Source organism: Drosophila virilis, chromosome 3, assembly GCF_030788295.1.
Source record: "Drosophila virilis strain 15010-1051.87 chromosome 3, Dvir_AGI_RSII-ME, whole genome shotgun sequence".
In the NCBI taxonomy this organism is placed as follows: domain Eukaryota; kingdom Metazoa; phylum Arthropoda; class Insecta; order Diptera; family Drosophilidae; genus Drosophila; species Drosophila virilis.
This window is the reverse complement of record NC_091545.1, coordinates 19,585,241-19,602,493: the sequence shown is the minus strand read 5'-3', so window position 1 is coordinate 19,602,493 and position 17,253 is coordinate 19,585,241. Positions and strand designations below refer to the sequence as shown.

At 43.0% G+C, this 17,253-nt stretch overlaps 2 protein-coding genes across 5 annotated transcripts in view; one reads left to right on the top strand and one right to left on the bottom strand.

Moving 5' to 3' along the window:
* The window catches only part of Ten-m (teneurin transmembrane protein Ten-m), a 332,752-nt gene that overhangs the window by 58,165 nt on the left and 257,334 nt on the right, over positions 1-17,253 (bottom strand). For all 3 annotated transcript variants that reach the window (XM_070208255.1, XM_032434778.2, XM_015175934.3), the window contains exon 2: positions 2,419-2,616. In XM_070208255.1, coding sequence (XP_070064356.1) covers positions 2,419-2,616 — 198 coding nt within the window. The remainder of the gene's footprint in view (positions 1-2,418; positions 2,617-17,253) is intronic.
* On the top strand, positions 14,425-16,122 carry LOC6622484 (probable serine hydrolase). Of its 2 annotated transcripts, none has more exons than XM_070208258.1 (2): positions 14,425-14,691; positions 14,788-16,122. In XM_070208258.1, the coding sequence occupies exon 2, from the start codon at positions 14,995-14,997 to the stop codon at positions 15,793-15,795; it is 801 nt and encodes a 266-aa protein (XP_070064359.1). In that variant the 5' UTR covers positions 14,425-14,691; positions 14,788-14,994; the 3' UTR covers positions 15,796-16,122. The 2 variants fall into 2 exon arrangements, with proteins under 2 accessions (XP_070064359.1, XP_002047952.1); XM_002047916.4 differs by having other exon boundaries at positions 14,595-14,687.

The window sequence follows — 17,253 nt, the reverse complement described above, 5'->3', positions numbered from 1 at the left end:
TCAGGTCAAGGAGGCTTCGTATTCGCAGCTGTTCCTGTCTGAATCCCTTGTAGAGCCCGAAGTCAAGTGCACTTGGTGTTGCAGTAGCCCTATATGGGTAGCACGTTGCCTCTCCAGTGGCTATGACTTCGATGCCTTCATTCTCAATGGCAGAGAAGAGCGTTCTCCCTCGGGGGCACATGCGACGGTATCTCTTAGTCGGACACGCTCGATTAGAGCACCTTTTCGTGTTTATTTTTCCATACACATACAGTGAGGCATAAATATTGTAGCGGCGTTCATTTAGCCTGCCCAGCCTCAAATTTTCGGCACGACCATCGAATCCAGATTCAACTTCTGCTCTGTGCCTGGAATCCTTTCTCCGACCGGGTGCCAAAAGTCAACAAATAATATTTTTGCATAAAAATCGTCGCTGAAATGAAAATATCCCGCTGCACCCAGTCGAAGGACACTCCGATAGAGTAGGCTTAAAAGCCCGGCAAAGCAAACAGAATGCAATACATACGAATGCAGCTGGCCGTGTATGTATGTATATATGTGTGTGCGAGAAATCTCAATTTGGACAGAATTTAATCAATATGTGCCTTACGAAGATGGCCAGTCGAGCTGAACACTTGGTGCCGAATGCAGTTGCAGGCTCAGTTTTTGGCTGCTTATAAATTTATGCATAAATGCAAATAGAATTTCATAAATTGTCATTTAATTGCACTTTAGACAGCAACAAGGCTCGAAAAATGATATGCAAAATAGATACGGCGCTTCGGTCTATTCAATATTAATGCCATTCATGCGTGTAGCCTTAAGCCTCAACGGTTGGGTTAGCCTGGGCTGAAATGCAAAATGCAAAGTGCGCAATGCTGTCGAAAACTATGCATTCGTTTTTTTCTTTAAAGCTTCAACCAATTTCAGCGTCTGGTTTAAGTTTTGCATTACAATTACGTATACAACATATACTGAGTTCCTCAGAAACCTATACAAACAGCTGAGACAGAGTGAAATATTCTTTGGCTTACAAAAAAAAAAAAAAGTAAAAAAACGAAACAAAACAAAACGAACGAAAGAAGGAACATTTTATGGCACGCAGCGAAATCTAGATAAAGCTTGGCACATATACTATATATGTGTGTGTGGAGAAAACAACAACAAGAACTGTTCATGTGTATTTGCACAATGCGAAAAAGTAAACAAAAGGCGGCATTAAACAAATACACAAATACACGCACGCGTAAGCAAACTGCCCAACAGCCAGAAAGTATGCTTTACAAATGCGTAACATACACATCAACACACACACACACACAGAGCAGGCAAATGGGGTATGGTGCTGCGTTTTGTTATGCTTTTGTTGTTTGTTTTCGTGTCTTCCTTGTTACTTCTGCTCGCATTTCTAGCAGCGCGCACAAATGTATGCAACAGAAATTGCGAGTGCCTGCATTTCGCTTGAACAATTCCTGAATTTCGTCAAAGGAATTTGGTACACGCCACAAGCTCTCTCCTTTTCTCCCGCTCTCGCTCTCTCTCTTTTTTTTTTGTCTCTCTGTTGGTTCTTATCACAATTTATTATCACTTATTTTCGACAATGTCTAACCATTATCAAGACCCTCGCCTAAATGGCTGTTGCCGCAGCGCCGATAGTTAAATGCAGCGCATTTTAAGGCACTTTATTTTTGGCCCCGTCGCCTCCATCTCACACACTCCTTTGAATTCCTCCCTTTAGCCTGATATGTGCGCATAAATGTGCGCCAAAAAGGCAGTCGCATTTATTTGCTAGAGTTTTGGTTTTATTTTTGTATTTTCGTAGGCCCCTGCGGCCGTTTGGCATCTCTTTTTTCTGTCGGTTTGTTTAGTGCACTTGTTGTTGTTGTTGTTGTTGTTGGTGTTGTTGTTGTTGGTGTTGTTATTGTCGACTATTTTCACTCCACTTTCGAATGTTTTTATCCCTAAAGTCTGCTTGCGGATATGCACACACTCTCACACACAAGCACTCGCTTTCAAACAAACAAACCAATACACACACACCGAACGAACATTGAGAAAAAAGATTGTTGGAAAAACAATAAATGGCAAATGTATTGCGGCATTTTAGGCGCATGGCGCAAAACAAAAGGCCTGCAAATTTTGCAAAATGCTGTTGGCCTCTGCCTATTTTTGTGCTTTCGTTTTTACGTTTTTTTTTTTGTGTTTTTTAGTTTTCATGTTTTGCATTTTTATAGCAATATGGAAAATGGAATTTTTTCGTGACCGTTGCGCGCTAAACATTTAAGCGAGTCAAGTGGCTTTTGCAGAGGGGGATACAAGGCGATTTGCATATGACTGTCACGGTGTGGGTTCAATATGGCCCAAATACTCTATATATATACATATATATAGATATATATATGGATTTGGGAGAGTGTATCATCTAAAAACAATACTCACTTAGATTTCCACTAGGAATGTAAACGTTGCCCGATGGCGTCCGCACCAAACACGATGGCTCAAAGTCAACGCCCAGATCATTGGGATTGTTAGCAACAGCGCCGGCAATTAAACGAGCATTATTCATGCGACTCATTGTCGGATTACGTGGCGGAACATCCGGTGGTGCTGTTGGCGTGACTCCCTCCAGGAGAAAGCCTGCAAATAGTGATAAAGAAGCACAGTGTTTGACAGTGAGTGGGCATTTATTATAACTTATAAATCGTAGCTGGCAGCTGTAAAAGCATTTTGATTTCTTATTCAGTGAAGGAACTAAAAAACAACCGAATACCCCGAATAGACTTTTATTCAAAACCCTCTACCCATTTAGTAGTAGAGTATAAGAGATTTGTGTACAGAGTAATTGCTAGCCGGCCATTTGTCGCGCTTGGCACTCTTGTTTTTATTTATATTTTTTATTGCACAATTGACATTAAATATATGCAGTGAATTTTTAAACAACTACAAATGGAAATTGTGTATAAAGCGCTCGGCTGACTGCCAGAGCATACAATCAGTGCGCATTGAAACCCGAAAATCAGGCGAAAAATAAAAATGAAATTATTTAGCAGCATTGAAAATTCAATTTGTAGCTGTGCCGCAGTAGACAAACACCAAGCAACAAACATACAAACACACGCCTACACATACATATAGACGTGCCTGCGATATAGAGCGCCTAGCAAAAGGCAATTTGAAAATCAAAAGCAAGCCGCCTCCCCAAGTAGCAAGCAGCTGCGAAAGAAATCGAAATAAAATTCAATTTGCTGCGCTGAAAAATTTGAATGTCGTCGACAAGGACAACCTCCAGGAGACAGCTCCAAATGCCTTTGAGAAGCATGTACACACACACACACACACTCACGCATTCACACACAGATAAAAAGGTATTCATCTGTGTGTGCGTGTGTCTGTGTGTGTGCGTGTGTGTGTGTGTGTGTGTGTGTGCCAACTCCCTGAGCATGCCCTCCTGGCCAAACGCGAGCTCCTTGCTAAGTATAATAAATTTCAAAAGCATTCGCATTCATTCGCATAGAAAAGCTCATTTATAGGCTTAAGAGGCGCGGCTGTGTGGCAGTGGCAAGTGGTCTGGGTAGGCTGCGGGGCGTAGGGTGCGCTAAACAGGATTCTCGACAAATTCAAATGCCAAAAGCAAAAACAACAAATTCATAAAAAGCAAACGGCAAACGGACGGAAGCGCCGATGGCCAATGGAAGAAATTCGAAATTGTTGAGATTTGCTTAGCGCGAAAATTATATCCTGCCGTCGTCGCACCCCCTCCTATCCTATTCGTCGACTGGGGCTGCGGCAAGCCAAGCAACAAGGACTGTTGACAGTGTGTGAATGCTGTTGCCTAGTTTTTTGACTGCCAGGAGCAGACCAGACCAGTACCAGGACCAACCAGGACCCTTCGCAGTCCAATCGCATTGCGTTAGGCTTAGACGATTTGGCTGCTTACTCTCCCCATCTCTATCTCTCCACTGCGGTCAAATGACTGGAAGAGCGGGCAAGTGGCCAGCTCTGAGGCAGTGGGAAATTTAAGCTGCGGAAAATATGACACCAGCTTGCGATGCGGCCTGAATGGCCGTAGGGCCTGCGCATTATCATCATAATGAAACGCGCCCGACTAGCCCGCCAGCGACACAGGCACAGAAGCGGGAGCCGAAGCCGGGGCGGGAGCGGAAGCTGAAGCAGGCAGGATACTGGCTGACTGCTGCCAGCAAAGATTATTTCACGCGGTTAAACACAGTAGCAAAGTTGGCCGCATTTTTCAACGGAAGGAGCACAAATTCAAAATTGGCATTGCATGGCGACAAAAAGGGACACGGAGGGGCTTTGTCGGTCAGTTGTGATTAAAAGCAGCGGGCAGAATGATGGGTGGGGGTTGGTGGGGCTGTGGCTAAAATATTTGTGGACTTTTGTCTTTGGCTTGTGTGTAATTAGATTTAAGATTTAAGGCGCTTAACGCTGATGAGCAGCAAATTGAAATTGCCAACAGCTGACTGCCGCTCACAGGGCGTATGCGCAATGTCGCATTCGCATTGTATTGAAAACTAAAAACTGTTGAAACTTTTTGGGATTTCGGCGCCACCCCAACTTAAGTGGGCGCCCCGCATCTGCTGCGCATCTGCTGCATCAACATAATGCCACAAAGTTGAGCATCCACAGCACGAGTCACAACATTAGCATTGCATTTTAGACAAATTATTTTGCCATCAAGCGTAAAAGTTAAGCTCCACTTCTGGCATTTGCATACACAGACGATAACATTATTTAAATACACACAAGAAACTGCGGCTGGGGGCAGCTGGAGCGATAATCGGGCAGGGTGAGGCGGTGCGGGATAGGGCATTGCAAAGGGAGTAGCTTGTGGCTTTCACATACACATTAGTCTAATATTAAACAACGAGTGGCAAAATGTCAATTGTGCTTGCATCTCTCTCTCTCTCTCTCTCTCTCTTACAGTCTCTTAGCCAAAATATCTCCTTTGGCAGGACTGCTGTCAGGTTTGCGGGCTTAGCAAAGCAGCAAAAAAGAACAAAAACAACAGCTAAACGAAAAAAAAAAATAACAGCGAAAGCAAACGACATCGACAATGGCAACTCGGGCGGCCAAACAAAAGTCGCTGCAATGGTCCACGTTCCCTTTGGCCGTTAGCAGCCGCATTCGGAGAGGCGTAGATGCCAGCCAGGAACAGTCAATGTGAATGCCAAGCGCTGGGTTAAAGCGCAGGCAACAACAAATGCAACAACAACAAAAGAAAAAAAAAAACAGCAGCAACAACAACAACAACAGCCAGGCAATGGCGCTGATAAGCAGCTTATCTTCATTTCTACAACCTCCAGCGTTTATTTTTGTGTGGGCGTTGTTTGTTTGTTTGTTTTTTTTATTGTTGTTGTTGTTGTTGTTGTTGTTGCCATTGTCGTTGTCATTTTGAATGCGAATTGTCGTCGTTGTCGTTGTCATCCATGTTCTTGTTGGTGTTGTTGTTGTTGTTGCTGTTGCTGCTGCTTTCTGAATACGCAAAATGTGTAATGGCATTTCGTCAGGCGGAGCATGAAAATGCGACAACACACACACACACACACACACACTCACACAAACTGCAAATGCAAATGTGTGTATGTGTGTGGTCGTGTGCGTGGCAAAGCAAATTTGCCCTACCGAGTTTTTTGGCCCTGTGCAGCGTTTGGCATTTGCTCTCCTCTGCTTTCACTAGACTCATCTGCACCCCTGCACGGCCCCGCCCGAGGGCTGATGGCCCTTTTTGGTTCGCAGCTTAATGCTTTTATAATGCACTCGACAACAAATGAAAATGAGCACAGCAAATGGCAAAAGTATTTACAGTGTTGCCTCAATACAAGCTCCACACCAAGTAAACTTCAAGAGCAGTTCGCCTCGTAGCCCAACTCTTAACTAGCCCAACTGCAGTTGCCAAGTATGCTGAGTACTGCAAGAAGGCAGCTTTACGCCCAAATATGTTACGTTAATTCAATTAAAAGCATCTTGGGTTGGTGTCGGCTGCCGGTGCGCCAGCTATGGGGCGTGGTAGGGGCCGGGGTGTGGCAGGGTGGTGCCGAAAAACGACACCAGCTGGTTGCGGCACGCCAGGAATGAACAATGCAAAAGAGGCGGGCGGTCATGCCAACGCTTCTGCCAAGGTGCCAACAGCAAAAATAACAAAAACAATAACAACGTCATCAACATTTTCCTGTCCGCCTTCATCTTTACCAGCTTCATTCACAGTCTCTCGTCCTGGCGAGAAATGTAAAACACTTTTGGCATGACAGCTGAAATGTCAGTTAAGCATGAATTGTCCCAGTCCCCCCTCCCAGCCCTCACTGAAGACTCAGGAGCAGTAATCAAATTGTGTCTGCGCTTCTCCATTTGAATCGGGCTCCAGTGGCCGGCAAGGTGGGCACCAACTGAACTGAGCTGCTGTTGTTGGCAGCAGCATCTTTATTTTCATTTTATTTAAACTTGTTGCCTTGGCGGGTTAACTGCGAATTAAGTGAAGCAGTTTCCAAACGGTGTCGGGTTTATGAATGTCTACGGCACAGCGTTGAAAATATATAAGTTTATATTGGTGAACTATTTCGTATTTTCGTATGATTTTTACGTTTCATTCATTCATATTACAAGATATTTCGACTCTCCTTGAGAATCGACTTAAGGGAGAAACGTAGTAAAGCAGGATAAAGTGTGGAATTGTGGTTTCGGGTTCGGCTATTCTTTAGTCAGTCAATGCAGCCTTAAATTCGGTAATAAATTTGTCAGCATGATCATGTTATCATCAAAATTTCAGATCGACCTGAGACCAAGAAGTACAATGTCTGTGCTATGTGCCACACTGCGTATACGCAATTTAGCTGAGTGAGTGCTTTGTTTTTGTTTTGTTAGTGCCCGCTGCGGCTGCTGTCGCTGCCATTTCGTTGATAAGCAGATGTTGCAGAAGTCCATACACTCATACACACACACACACACACACACACACACATAGATAGGCACAGACACATGCTCATAGAGAGACAAACAATAGGAGCCCCAGTTGACAATTGTTTAGCTGCGTGTGCGTCTATGTATGCTTGTGTTTGCCTATGTTTGTTTATGTACTATCAGTTGACTGCACCTAGTTAGAGACAGTTCCGCCTAACCAGCCCCTAAACATACCGGCTCTATGCTGGGCCCCGACTATAATGCGGGCCATCTATATGCGTGTAAACGTTTGCCGTTTGCCTCTGTTTATATTTGCATACATTTGCAGTGTTCCATGTGTGTTTATGAGTGTATCTGTGTGTGGGTGAGACATGTGAGTGTGTGTGTGTGGGTGAGTCGTGTATTTGACCGCCTGTTCTTGACATCACTAAAAATACTTTACACAACGAATATGTCGAATATCTGCTACTGGCTCGATTTCGAATCGACTTGATGCAGCACAAAATAATAATAGGCCTCGTACACAGGATTTATGCATTGCATATGTATGTGTGTGCATGTGTATATGTCTATGTGTGTGCGTGTGTCATTATTTTGTGCGTTTTATTAAATTTACCAACGTTTTGGGCCCTCTTTAATGACGAGTCTAACCAACTATTTATGTCGCTTGTCATGTAACTGACTCCCACAGCTCACGCTCGCACCTACAGGCGCCCCCTTACCGCCCCCATCCCTTGCACCTGCTAATGCGGCTGTTGTTTGTCAAACTTTTGCGCTAGCAACTCCCCTCCAGGCGTGGAGATTTATTTAGTCCGAGTGTATGGCCACAAAACTTGGATTTACTTCGACACAATTGTCAGCTTAGTCACGTTTCACGTTTCTCTCTCGGCGTGCGTGTGTGTACATGGTTTGGGATTTGCACAACGCACACACACACACACACACACACACATACACACGTATGTACACCCACACACATAGACTTAGGTACGTTAATACTAAACACAACATATAAAGGTAAAAAGCCAAAGGCACGCGATGCGCATATTTTAGGTAAAAGTTGGCTTTTTTTTGTTTGCCTTAGTTAGGGTTTTGTATGCTAGTTAGTTTCTAACTGTTATGCAAAGACTAAAGCGTATTAGTCCTTTTTGCTGCTGGCTAGCAACAAACTTTGATTCAAGCCAGTTTACATGTTGATACGTGAATGCGGCCCCAGGCTAAATCCAAGTCGCAAGCCGAATAGAACTCGCTGACAAGTCCCAGTGTGAGCTCCCACACAGAGCTTCGCTTTTCTTTCAATTTTGAGCAGATTTCTTGGCTGCTGCATTGCATATTTTGTGGTGCAGTTAATCAAATTTAAAAAAGTGACCCACTTTGCCTGCGCCACTTTTGGGAACGCCTGACAGACGACTCGATCTGCCCCGCAAAATTCTGCTGGCTTGCAAACCAACTTTGACAGATTTTGATAGTTTTTGCCGAGCTGTGAGCTGAGAGACGCGACGCTACCTCGCTTAATTGATTTTGTGGCAGGCAAAGTTCAGCAAACGACGGCGACAAACGACGGTACAAAAACCGCAGGCCAGCCGCTTGCAACGATTTAAGTTCATCATTTTTTTGCCCGGTCGCTCCCTCCGGGTCGCCTACTTAGTGGCAAGTGCAGCACCGTCTGTAATCCTATTAGACGCCGGCGGCGTCTGCCACTCACTCCCAGCTAGCGTGTGTCTGCAGCAACATTGCGGTTTTTACTTGATCCAAGTACTTGGGAGTGAGTAGCTCCATTGCCATTGCTTACTTTAAGGCTTTAAGCCGAGGCTCGTTTAGCCTAATTGCCAAAGGCGGGCATTGCATAACGGCTACGGAAACTTGGCTGCTGGCATCTAATAAATGTCAGCTGACAATTTCCAAAGTGCAATTGTCAAGCACGAAATGTTCCAGTTAGAATGGGACTTGGCGGCCGCTTTGCAGGCAGAGAAACTTTTTCGGGTGCTGGCAAAAGAATGAAACTGAAATCTAATTTAATGCTATATTTGACACATTTTGTGCATTGCGTGTGGCAAGTTGAAGTTGCAAAAGTCAGCTCTCACAACTTGCAACTGGGTCGCTCGGCAACGCCCGCTGCCACTCAATTATCGCTGAATAACATAAATTAATGCGTCCTACCATGAAAATTGCAAGGAGCTCAAATGTAGGCAACGTTTTTTCGCAGCTGCGCTCAGGAAATGCAGCAAAAACTTTGAAGCGGCCCAAAAGATGAAGGCCTGACATAACTGACATTGCCAGCGGCTCATTAAAATTTCAAAGTGCCAAGCGGCAGCCAACGGGCCAGCAAATCTCATGCCCCTCCGCCCAATCCATTTGCAGGGCATACCAAAATCAGGCATCACAACTCGCACAGAGGCAAGCTGTGAATGTGCTGGGCGTGCTTAACCTTCTTTGTCGTTCAGCTGTGGCATTGTTGTTGTTGTTGATGTTGTTGTTGCTGTACGTGGGACGCAATGTTGCGAGGTGCTTGACATTTTGCTAGCGCCCAGCGCTATGCAACACAATTGCCTAACGCCTCGGCCACAAATGCCGCAAGCGCCGCAAGAGCCGAACCTACAGCGAGGCTCCATTGTCTGCGGCGACTTCAGCGTACAAAGCCTACAAACTTACTGCGCCTGACAAGCAAATTAAGCGCACAAAAGCAGAAAATAAAGCAACTCAAGTTGCGAACGTGTGTGTGTCCGTTTGTGTGTGTGCGTGTGGCAAAAAGAAACTGCAAAGCAAATCGTAAAAAATAGTCGTAGTTTCCTTGTTGCAGCTGCAACTGTAGAGGATGTGTGTGTGTGTGTGTTGGTTAAAGTGCAGCAGTTAAGCACTTTTGTCTCAATGAGTGTCAACAAGCGGCCCCAAGAATCTGGCGGCACACCACACACTCACACTCACTTATACACACACACACACACACACACACGCAAACAAGTCAAGTGTGACAGCTTGTGTGGAAAATAGAGAAAAATAATCGCCCTATTAATGAGCCTTAGGCCAAGTGCAACAAGCTGACAGACAACATGACCTGACCCAACATAACCCAGCTCCAGATACTATGCCCGCTTCGGCTATTTAGTTCATGTTCGTGTGCAATCACCCGAGGCGTGTTCTCTCTACGTGTGTGTGTGTGCGTGTCTGAGTTTGTGGATATACCCTGACAGAGGGTAGTAAACTTTTGTTATGCAACGTGTAACGCATGAAAGCAGACGGTCTGACCCCATGGAGTATGCACATTAGTCTCAAGGCATGCCTGCCTTCCCCTACGGATCGGACTACTAAATCATACATCGGTCGAAGACGCAGTTTTTGTATGAAAAACTAATTATCTAACAAGCTGTCTTGAAGAAACTTTTCTCCCAACACAAACCGTATCAAATCGGGCTGCTATATCACAAGTCGCTTACGGGAAATATTCTTCGGAAATAAATCTCTTATATCAATTCTATATCGTAAGCCTTAAAGTTTATTTAAACTTCGGCCTATGATTCATGCATGCTTGTGCGCTGTGCGCCAAGATATGCACATTGGTTTTTCTATTTTTCTTAAAAGAGATCTGCTGGTTTAAGGCTTAAATTGCTGCAAGCTTGATGCTGTTTATTATTTTTTAAGTTTGAAAACATCTTGAATTTGCATTTACATATATTTGCTAGTTGAGCCTAATTGGATTTCATATTTGGCCCCATTCCATTGAAGATTGTATTGCGAGGCACAAAAGTTGCCATGCAAACGGAGCACCAAAAAAAATGCGCAATAGAAAAAAAAGAATATGCCAAATAGGCACTCGTCATTGTGCTCAGCACAGACAGAGCACGAGCAATGGAAGCCACGTGAGTAAATATACATAATACAAGGATAACAACAAAAACAACAACAACAACAACAACAACAAAAAACTTACTTCAAATGAACATTTCGCTGATGTCCGCGTCAACGGTGCGTATACATTTCAAGTTTCGCATTTCAACAGACCTGCCGAGTGAGGCGCAGGTCGCAACAACTTTAATTGGTGGCACATGAAAGAGAAAAATCTCTTTTTTTAGACGGCTCCATGCCAAGCGGAGTGCTGCTTTAAGCAAGCGTCAGAGGTCAAAGGTTTTTGGGGTTTTTGGCAGTGAGCTGTTGTTTCTTTGGCAGTTGGTTTATTTATTATTCGGTTGCACTAATGGCAAACGGAGCAATTGCGCTTGCCACATGCCATATTCCACGACTTTACAGTTTCCCTCAATTTGTATTAATATAATTTAAAAATTTCTGTGCTCATTTTTTCAGCTGCTGCTTTTAGTGTACATTGGAGAGTCGTAAAAGTTGGATGCTTTGCTTTGGCTGGCACTCTTAATTTTTATTTGCCATTTCGAGGGTTGCACACTGACCCTGCCACACACACACACACACACACACCCGCACACACACCCACAAACACACCCAGACACAGCTTGGCCAGTGCTTTGCCGAGTTTGAAGCGTTTTCTTTTTCTTACGTTTTTGAAGTTCACATAAAATTGAAAAGTAGCGAAAGTTTTGAGGGTTAGTTGTTCCGCTTCGAGGAACGGGGCCACTTGCGGTTTCTTTTTACGAATATTTCCACCAGAACATTTTGAAGAGTGTGCACGTTATATGTGTATGTACAAAAAGGAAAAACCATAACAACAACTTTCCTTATGTACGCACAACATTTTTTCTTTAAGCCTAGTTGCTGCTGCAAACTTTGTGCCTGGTAATTATGCGCCGCCGCATGCACAAAAGTTTCCTTCTTCTTTGGGGTGCAAACAACCATGCAAATTATGATGATGACGACGACGACGATGATGATGATGCTACTGATGTCGGATGGTGCGAGAGCTTACGTCAACTTTTACGTCTATGCCGGCTAGCTGCAACTTTGATCAGCGACTCGCCATTTCTGTTCTGTCATTCTATTTCTTCAGTTTTCCAAGAAAATTATCTACATATTGAACATACAACCTTTCTAAAGATTTGTATCTGTCTTCCTCTCTCTCTCTGTGTGTGTCTGTGTGTGTGTTACACAATTTCTTGAGTTAATTAAAAAGTTTGCGTTTCTTTGATTTCTGCTCGTATTCGGTACAAAGTTAATTTTCCAATTAAAGTCGGTTAATTGCAGTGCGCTAGGCAACCAGATAAAGCTATGCAGATATGCCAACATGCATTTGAAATGTGTATGTGTGTGTGCTGGTGTGTGTCTGTGTGTGTTGGTGTGCTGCCATGGCTTGTGCAACGTTGCAGTGCCTACGCACAGGCGCAGCAGCAACAATTAAAAATAATGGAAAAACATTGCGGCACCAGCCACAACAAAAACAACACAGCCAACTGGCAACATTACAAGCAAACGCTGGCATTATGTAAAGCAATTAAAATGTAACAGCAGCAGCAGCAGCAGCAAAAAAACTCATAGTATAACTTGAGCTGCACACACACTCGCACACTCGCACACTCGCACACTCACACACAACAAACAAACCACTGACTTTTAATGGCATGCAAAATGTGTGCCAACCCGCAAGAGTCAGCTGAGAGCAGGACAGATGCAAGGACAGAGCGAGCGTGAGGGCGAGTCTCGCATTAAGCGATGCCCGCCGCTAAAAGTATGCTAGAGAAAGGGCAGCTGCTTGCGGCATGTTGCTGCAACTTGAAGCTAACCCATGATTAAATAAATTGTTGAAAAATGTTCAACAAGCCAGCACACGGCCATTGCCGCTGCCCTGCTACAACGTTCGTTCCGCTGACCTGGTAAAAATCTATAAAATGCTGCACGGCTGTAGAATGGCGCCTGCTGTTAGGCAACATATTGCAGTCAAGGCCTCGCTGCGTGCATTTTTTAAATGCTCGCCGCTTCCTTTTCGTGTTGTTGCTCGTTGTTGCCGCAGCGCGGCATGTGGCACAAACGGAAGCCTCTGTTTGGCTCACATAAATAATAACAATAGTGGGACGTGGGGCATGGCAAATGCAGAATGTGGGCGTGCTTGCAGCTGATGTGTGTGCCTGTGCGTCTGTGTGTGTGTGTGTGTGTGTGTGTGTGTGGGCGTGGCTAGGCAGCAACACGTGTAACAATCTTGTTACTGCAACCCCTTGTGCCCGTTCACCATCTAATGCTGCTGCTCTCCTTGTTGTCCTTTATTGAAACTATTTACGCTGTGTTTACAACTCTGTATGCGTGTGCGTGTGTGTGTGTGTGTGTGTGCAACTCTATCTATTGTGTTACACACATACACATGTATTTGTGCACCTTTCTGGGTTTGTGTACCTGGGTGTTTTTCATCTTGTTTCGTCTTGTTTAAAAATTGCCAACTATTCTGGTTGCCAGCCAGTTCGGCTGCTTACTTTAGCTTATTGACTTGCAGGCTTTAAAATGAAAGTGAGCAGGCCAACAAATGCGGCAAAGTTTGTTTGCTCGACTTGCAGTTAATTAAATGTAAAAATATTTACTTTCAGTTTGTAATAATAATAAATAAAAGTTTGGCAGGCACTTTAATCAGCAAATAAATTGTTTAAAGTAAACTCCTGTAAATTATCCCAAGGTGAGGTTTTCAACATTGTACTCAATAAATATACGAATAAATATAAATAAATATTTCTCTCAAAGGTTTTAGTTGTATAACTCAATCAGCTTTTCGATTCGACCATTTGTAGACGTCTTTTAATAATAATAACGGAATCGAATTTCATCTTGGAATGTTTACTAAAGAAAATATTTTTATTGATAATTGATAAAAACGTGCAAACAGCCTTAATAACGAAATATCAAAGGCATGCTTGGAAGTCTTGGAGACTTAATTCAAATTTTTGTTTTTATAACTGCAATTATTTACAACGAGAAAAGCAGATAATAAGCTAAGAGGAAAGCAAAGAGATGAAAAATGAGTTGCCTATGTTCCTACACCAAGTCCTTGTATTTAAAGGAAAGATTTGAATCGATTTGTAAGAACTGTTTATTTAGTAAGAAAGCATTCAGGCTATTCACGATTTTTTTTTTAAAACTATGAAAAAATATTAACTTGTTTCAATTTTTAATATTTCTAACTTTTTATTTGCAAATACGACTTGTTTGCAATCGTAGCAAGTTTTTCCTAAATATTTTCTCAGAACTTTTTAGAGCAAATTTGTGATCTAGGTTCATGTAGACAGACTTGTGCTAGGTCTTGACTCTTTCAGCGTTGAAGCTTTATAAAATTTACTGAAAAATACTTTACTCTGATTAACTTAAGCATGCGTAAAGCCAATGTTTGATAACAGTTTTTGTTTAGTATTTAATAATCAGTGCTTTAATTACAATAGTAATCGTAATCAGAGAACAGCAGCTGTGTCTGTTTGTTTATGTTGGGAAGTCGTTTCTCTCGATAAGAAGCTAAACTTGTTTGGCGATCGGAGCATTCGCGCTCAGCACACATCGACCGAGAGCGCAATGGCAACAATACAAGAGCTTTTAACAAAGCGTTCGTCTGCTAGAGCGAACACAGAAAAGCTCTTTTGCCTCAGTGGCCAGTCGGCAGTTTGGGCTGAATGACGGAAGCGGGTTGTTCGCATTTTTGCGCCGGGTTCTTTGGAAAAGTTGTATGTTAGGCAGAAAATTAAGTGCTAAACGATTGACGATAACATAATCTATAACAAGATAATACGGAAGAACCTTTGGAAGTTCCGAAACAGGAAGACCAATAAACAAATGCTCTTTACTCTTTGAAAGCAGCCAAACAAATAGCAGCAGACGGGCAAAGTTCAGAGCGCCATATGGGAACTTTGTCACTGAGCGACGTGAGTAAGCACAATTGAAAGCTTTGGCCGGCTCGCAGAGCAACTGGCATTGATTATACACTGTTCAACATGAAACTGTTTTCACTTTTCGATTTGACAGTACGAGGATGTGCGCATCTGGGCGCCCTGGGGTCACATTGCGGGTCGCTGGTACGGCAATCGATCGGAACGTCCTATTCTGGCCATACACGGCTGGTTGGACAATCTGGGCACCTTTGATACACTAATACCCTTGCTGCCCGACTATCTGGGCGTGCTCTGCATTGATCTGCCTGGACATGGTTGCTCCGCACGGCTGCCAGCGGGCATGCACTACAGCACAGCCGAGTTTATACTTATTATCGCACGGGTCATGAAGGAGTACAAGTGGCCAAAGGTCTCGCTGATGGGCCACTCGCTCGGCGGTGTTTTGAGCTTTATTTACACTGCACTCGCACCACACACTGTCGATCTGGTAATCTCATTGGACATTCTTGTACCTCCCTTAGAGTCACCTGAGAGCTTGAAGCTCTTAGGTTATGCTTTGGATAAGCACTTGGTGGAGGATGAGCGTGCTGAAGAGGCTTTAATGCGTGAGCCACCTTCCTACACGTTAGCCCAGCTGCGCAGTGTCCTGAGCAAGGGGAGCAACCACTCGGTGCCACCAGAATTTGCCCAGTATTTGCTGCACCGAAGCGTCACCAAGTCGCAGCTGTATCCGGAGAAGTTCTACTTTTCGAGGGATGGCCGCACCAAGTACTACAATATATTGCCGCTCAATTCCGCTCTCGCTGCTGAAATGGCGAGACGCATCAGAAATAAGCCCTATCTCATCATAAAAGGATCGAAGTCCCCCTTCATTAGCGCCAGGTCCAACGAGGCCATCAACATTTTAAGAAACCAAAATCCACACTTTGAGTATTACGAAGTACCCGGCACGCATCATGTCCATCTAATCAGTCCCGAACTATGTGCCCAGTATATAGTTCCCTTTCTGAGACATCATCGCCCGCCCACAGTGTCCAGCTGGTCGTTAGCTGGGGAGGAGCAGAAGCTAAGCACACGGGAGCATCGGAAGGCACAGGAGAACTTCTTTGCGAGGAATCTAAAGCGTCTTAGTAAGCTTTAAAGCCAAAAGTTGACAAAGCTGACCGAAGCTACCTTTTGGATTGAAAGTGGGAACTAAGAGAAGGTGCTTATATTTCGACCTAAAAGGGAAACGGTTGGTCAATGCTTACATAAAAGAACTTAAAAAACATAGCCATTTAAGTGAGATTTTCAAGCGTGACAAGAGGAGCCTGCGAAGTTTGGGGCTTCGGACTAATAATCGAGAGGTCGCTGGTTTAAAATTCGAATTGTCAACTATTGTAGTTGTTTATTTAATTTGTTATTATTGTCACACAGCAAAATGCAATAATAAATTAAAAAACAACAAAGATATGAAATATAACAATAATAAACAAAATGTATATTTTTTGTTTATTTTGTCCACTGTCATATGCCAGACACAATTCAGTGCGCTTTTCTAACGTAGTTTTTGTAAATTAAAAAAGAATATTTGTCTTGTGTACAATAGAGGCGATGCGAGATGCATGGTTTCGACCTGAAGTTGGGCATGGCTAGTTCATCCTGTACAATATATGAGATTGTGTGTGTGCTAACTGACTGCATCACTGACACAGCTCATCCTTTTCAGGAACTCTACCCTCAATAGCACTCTAAATGATGAACGAATTTAAGCCGAAAAATTTCAGAGAAATTCTAATAAAAATAACAAAAGATTAGTTAAGCCGGAATCGGTATAGGAACTGCCTATGTATAATGTCTATTTGTGGCTTTTTAAACTTCTAACAACTTACGCAAACCTTGTATTGAGACATCATAGTTGATTTCATCTGGACGCTTACCTGTAAAAAAGAAAAGAATTAGTTGTAGCATTCAGTTGACAATTAAGTAAGTATATTTAAGAGACTTAATTTAAATACTAAATCGCAGCGCTTTTTAATATCTCATATTTACATTTTTTATTTCTTTAATTTCATTATTCAATATGTGTTTTTGGCTGAAGCTTTTGCAATAATTTAATTTGCTGCATTTTGTGGCTAACCACATTGAATTTTGTTTGTTGTTGTAGCGCTTGCTGTTGCGACTGTATTCTTTTTATTTTTTATTTAATTTAATTTATTTTTTTTTTTATATTACATATTATGTACATTTATTTTGCAACCACGTTAGGGGTTTTGTTGCCGCTTTGTCCGTGTCAGTCGCAGCAATTACCGCCTCAGATTTACTTTTACAATTTCACATATTATTATGCTACGTTTTTTTGCGGCCTGCATTTATTTAGTGAGAAATGTTTTTGCCATAAATATGAAAATTGTTGAAATGAATGTTGTCATATTAGAAAACAGACTGATGCGTATTTAAATTGTTGAACTTTCGCCTCTGCAACAATGCAAGCCGATTCTTTGTGTCTGAGCAGCAACAAGAAGAGGCGTCAATACAATAATAGTTGAAAAATTAATTTAAATGTCTCGCTAATGAATGTTTACAGCGTTCATAATTTGTATGCATATGAAAAATAAAT

Bases quoted from the DNA above. Each gene is read 5' to 3' on its own strand.
- LOC6622484 (XM_002047916.4), top strand. From the start codon at position 14,664: ATGGGAACTTTGTCACTGAGCGAC. The intron at 14,688-14,787 runs GTGAGTAAGCAC...TCGATTTGACAG, and splicing joins GAACTTTGTCACTGAGCGAC to TACGAGGATGTGCGCATCTG.